Raw genomic sequence first — 4,511 nt, 5'->3', positions numbered from 1 at the left:
TCACAGTTTTCTCTGGAGCTGAGGCAGGTCGCTCAGCTGTGGCAGGTATGTCCTGGAGGACAAAGGAGACAAGACTCCTTGGCCATAGGCCCCAGCCTCCCCTCTTTAGTTAGGACAACGCTCAGCTCAGCACACACCCCGTGGTTCCTCAGAGGGTCCCAGTGGGTGTGGCCTCGTTGGCAGCTAGTTTATAATGAGTCCTTGGCTGTTTTTATTTCTTCCACTGTCCAGCGGGGGGCACACTGGCTTTGAGTGGGGAGGATCAAGAGAAGGCCATTCTAGAAGACATGGGACCATCCTGAGCTGGAATTGCAGGTTTGGAAAGGAGCCAAAGAGGACTGCTTGGCTAGAGTAGGGCAAGGAGATGGGCTTTAGACTGGGGGGCAGACTGGGGTGTGGCTGTGTTGGGCCTTGAGCCCAGGTAGCTTTCTTTGCTCAGGATTCTATTACAGGTGGTGGTTCTGCTTTTCTTTGGAGTCAGGCTGCGAAAGGAATTCTTTTTTCCATGGCAAACATTTTCCTGGTGAATTTTTTTCTTCATGTGTCAGTACTTTCGGTGTTCATACATCAAATCATACTAAAAGGATGACTATAAACAAGACGCAGTCTCTCTCTTTTCATGAACAGCACAACAGGTGATAGTAAACCCAGTTTATAGTCCACCATCAAGTGTGGCTCTCCCATTAGTTCACTTTTTGACAGGTCATTAAGAGTATCTTCAAATCCAATAGTCTCATCATGAGCCCTCAAAATATCCAGTGAAAGGTCTGATGAGCTTGAAAGAAATGCAAGAGGCTGAATGTGCTGCATGGCCTTGAATTCCATTTGTAATCTGAGTGGAGCCAATAGACCCAGGATGGTCCTCAGTGTGGGAAGATTCATTTTCTCTTGGTTGAGCTTTTTCTTCAGATAATTCAAGAGCAAACGTTATTTTTCACCCAAGGAAGACCTTTTCAAAGAAGATCATGACTTTCAAAAGGTCCACTTGCGGAAAGTTCAGTAGCAGGAATACTATCCTTTAGCGGAGAGCCAAGCCCTCTGGCATTCATCTTCGTCTAGCTCTGTGAACAGCCTCTCAGCCCCGTTACCATCAGCCAGCCCCACTGCTCGCTTTTTCCTAGTGAATTGTTAAGCCCAGAATTACTAGAAAAATCTGATTTTCCCCTTACTGTCCCTTCCTTCTGGCCAAGGAGCCTCCTCCCCTGTCAAAGCTCCCCTGTCTCAGCTTTTCCCAGCTTTCACTGTGCGTTAGCACTTTCTTTATGCTGATAGTGTGGAGCTTTAAGAAAAGGATTTGGCAAAATGCCCTCTGTTTTCGGGCATCTGTGTTTGCACCTGTGATGCTTTCTTAGGGTAAGAGCCGAGGGCAGGGTGCCTGTTTGAGTGTTGGCAACACCTCTCAGAACATTCTAGGAGCTTGTCAATCAGACAGTGCCAGTCAGGTGTTGAGTTTCAGTCTCATTTCTTTTTTTTTTTTTAATTTTTTATGACATTTTACTTATTTTTGACACAGAGAGACAGACAGTGTGAGCAGGGGAGGGTCAGAGATAGGGAGATACAGAATCTGAAATAGGCTCCAGGCTCTAAGCCGTCAGCACAGAGCCCAACAGGGGGCTCGGACCCACGAGCCATGAGATCATGACCTGAACTGAAGTCGGACGCTTAACCGACTGAGCCACCCAGGCGCCCCTTCAGTCTCATTTTTTTTCTTTTTTCTTTTTTTTTAAAAATATTTTTATTTATTTCTAGGAGAGAGAGAGAGAGAGAGACAGCGTGAGCAGGGGAGGGTCAGAGAGAGAGGGAGACACAGACTCTGAAATAGGCTCCAGGCTCTGAGCTGGCAGTCAGCACAGAGCCCGACGCGGGGCTCGAACCCACGAACCGCGAGATCATGACCTAAGTGAAAGTCGGACACTTAACCGACTAAGCCACCCAGAACAGTCTCATTTCTTAAGACGGCTAGGAGGCTCACAAGGGTGCAACCACCTGCCAGTTTTTCCTTGTTCTTCTGCGACCCAATCACTGACCTGGCCGTCACAGCACAGCTGCTCCATTGGCTCACTCAGCTGATGTGACTTTGGGAAGCCCAGCACAGTACTGGTAAAATTGTTACAGTCTATGAACTTTCTTGGTTTGGCAAAAGACCCCAAGAACCTGCTTCTCCTGTCAGCATCAGTCAGCAATACTTTTGGCTAATCAGCCTGCGAACGTGCAGAGTACTTTCTAGATTGCAAAGCACTTACATATGCATCAGCTTGCTTTCTCTTATTTAGCTAAGCAGGGTAACTATTGTTTCCATGTTATAAATAGAAGTTGGATGACTTGCCCAAAGGTGACATAACTGGTTAGCTCACAGAGGGAATTGGAAACCAGGGGTAACCTAGACCCCCTGCTAGGGGAGATAGCAAGAGGCATAAGACCCCATAATTTACCTAGAGGAGCCCAGAGTATAATTTAAGAGAGATCAGATAAAGAGGAATAAGAAAGTGACCCTGGGTTCCAAGTGCCAAATCAGTTCAACAGATGGTGCATGATGTAGACATCCAGTGTAGAAATCACTCTAAGAGGTAAGACTGAGAGACAGAAGAGAAGGTGATTGAAACCCAGTCCCTTAAAACAAAATAAAACAAAAACAAACAGCATTTATATTAACAGCATCTTTTAGAGCTTAACAAGGTCATTTTGGACAAAAAGATATAGACAAAAAAATGAATGTATAGCTTTTTAAAAAATTTTTAACATTTATTTATTTTTGAGAGATGGAGAGAGAGACAGAGCATGAGTGGGGGAAGGGCAAAGAGAGAGGGAGACAGAATCTGAAGCAGGCTCCAGGCTCTGAGCTGTCAGCTCAGAGCCCGATGCAGGGCTCAAGCCCATGGACCGTGAGATCATGTCCTGAGCTGAAGTCGGACGCTTAACCGACTGAGCCACCCGGGTGCCCCTGTATAGCTTTTAAACAATAAAAGCAGACCCCCAAAAGACAGTATATTAAGTAATCACTAAAATTGTCTATATTTATCTAACTTGAAATGTCAGGAAGGACAGCTGTGACTTTCTGCTATCCCTGCAGGAGACGGGACTCAGTTGAAAACTGGATTTGGGGGCCATGAGACCTGGGTTCAAATGTCTGCTTTGTGGCAGTGGGACCTTGGACAAGTCACTACGAACTTTTGTGCTTTATTTTTCCTCCCTTTAAAGGAGGATGATAATTCCAAACACAAAAGGGTGTTGTGAAGACTGAATAGATCATAGAAGTTAAACTGACTGCCAGTAGGTGTTAGAAATCTCACATCTTCCTCATTTCAAACATTTTGGCCCGTGGTTGGTGAAGACATCTTGAGCTGGACATACCACAGATTTGGCACAGTGCTGCCCTTTCTGTCTTCCTCTGTGCAAGGCCATTGTCTGCATTAAACACCATAGACACAGTGCCTTAGGAGGACCAGCTTTGTAGAGGGCTGTGGGAATGTTTGGAACCCAAAAAGAAACGTGTTCATTTCAAACTATGAACAGAAAAACACAAAATCAAACGTGGCTGTTTAATTAAATGTCTATAAAACATATCAATGAGTTAACTGCTTCTGGCTCTTATGTGACCATGTAGAAATCCTATACAGTGGGGGATGTGGGTAAATTTAAAACGTTTGATTTGATGTGGGATGAGGAGGTAGCAAGTCAGGCCTATAGAGATGTTCAAACAGTTCTGTTCCTTCGGCTGGTACAGTCATAGGTTCCTTAAAGATGAGCCTGGCTTGGAAACCAGACAAAGCAGGGTCTGGGGATGTTAATGAGCCCTCCTGACTTGTTACCTTCCTTCAACAGGCAGATGAGATAGCGTAGGGTGAGTCCGGCACAGGATGAGAAACGGGTTGGACCAGGGGTCTGTGGACTCTTCCTTATTCATCGATACTCTTTGGCTTCTCAGTAATAAAATGATTAACAAATTAAATTTGACCTACACTGGACTTCATTTTTAAAATTTAGCAGTATTCACTTACCCCTTCCAGTTGAAGTGAGAGCTCCAGAAAAAGAAAATAAACTCTCGTTGTATTTTGGTTCAATGAGAGGGCATTTATATTACAGTCTATTCCTTCTTATTTACGAACTGCGCACTTTACTTAAGTATGTCCTCCTTAGTTATGCCACTACCTTCTTCTGTAGAGGTGGGCACGGCTGGTTGGGGCCAGGAGACCGTCTGCTGCAGAGAGAAGAGGAAATACTTCTGCCAGGAGCTTGGAGCTTCCGGGAGTGGTTTTCATATCCAGCCATTCAGTTCAAGCTTATGACTCCCAGAATCACTGTATTAAATCATAGATAAGTTTACGAAGGCAGGAGAGTGACCATGAGTGGCTCCTCACCAGACAAAACCCCACTTTGTGCCAATAAGGATTTAGTAGATAGAGAAATTGGGGTGTGTGTGTGTGTGTGTGTGTGTGTGTGTGTGTAGGGGGTGGAATTGCTCCTTTACAAAAGGAGACTTCAGTTTGTAGAAGGAGCCACGTGGGGCTTGC

General features: G+C 45.2%; 1 protein-coding gene across 1 annotated transcript; it reads right to left on the bottom strand.

The window, feature by feature from the left end:
• On the bottom strand, positions 1–1,049 carry LOC120239478 (proteasome maturation protein-like). The gene is given in 3 exon segments (XM_039243783.1): positions 1–52; positions 626–926; positions 929–1,049. Coding segments are annotated over 3 exon segments (474 nt in total).
• Between the last annotated feature and the right edge of the window lie 3,462 nt (positions 1,050–4,511).

Source organism: Hyaena hyaena, unplaced genomic scaffold (genome assembly GCF_003009895.1).
Source record: "Hyaena hyaena isolate Hyena2069 unplaced genomic scaffold, ASM300989v1 scaffold_230, whole genome shotgun sequence".
Taxonomy (NCBI): Eukaryota; Metazoa; Chordata; class Mammalia; order Carnivora; family Hyaenidae; genus Hyaena; species Hyaena hyaena.
Note: the sequence above shows the minus strand (reverse complement) of the source record. Positions and strands in the feature narration are given on the sequence as shown.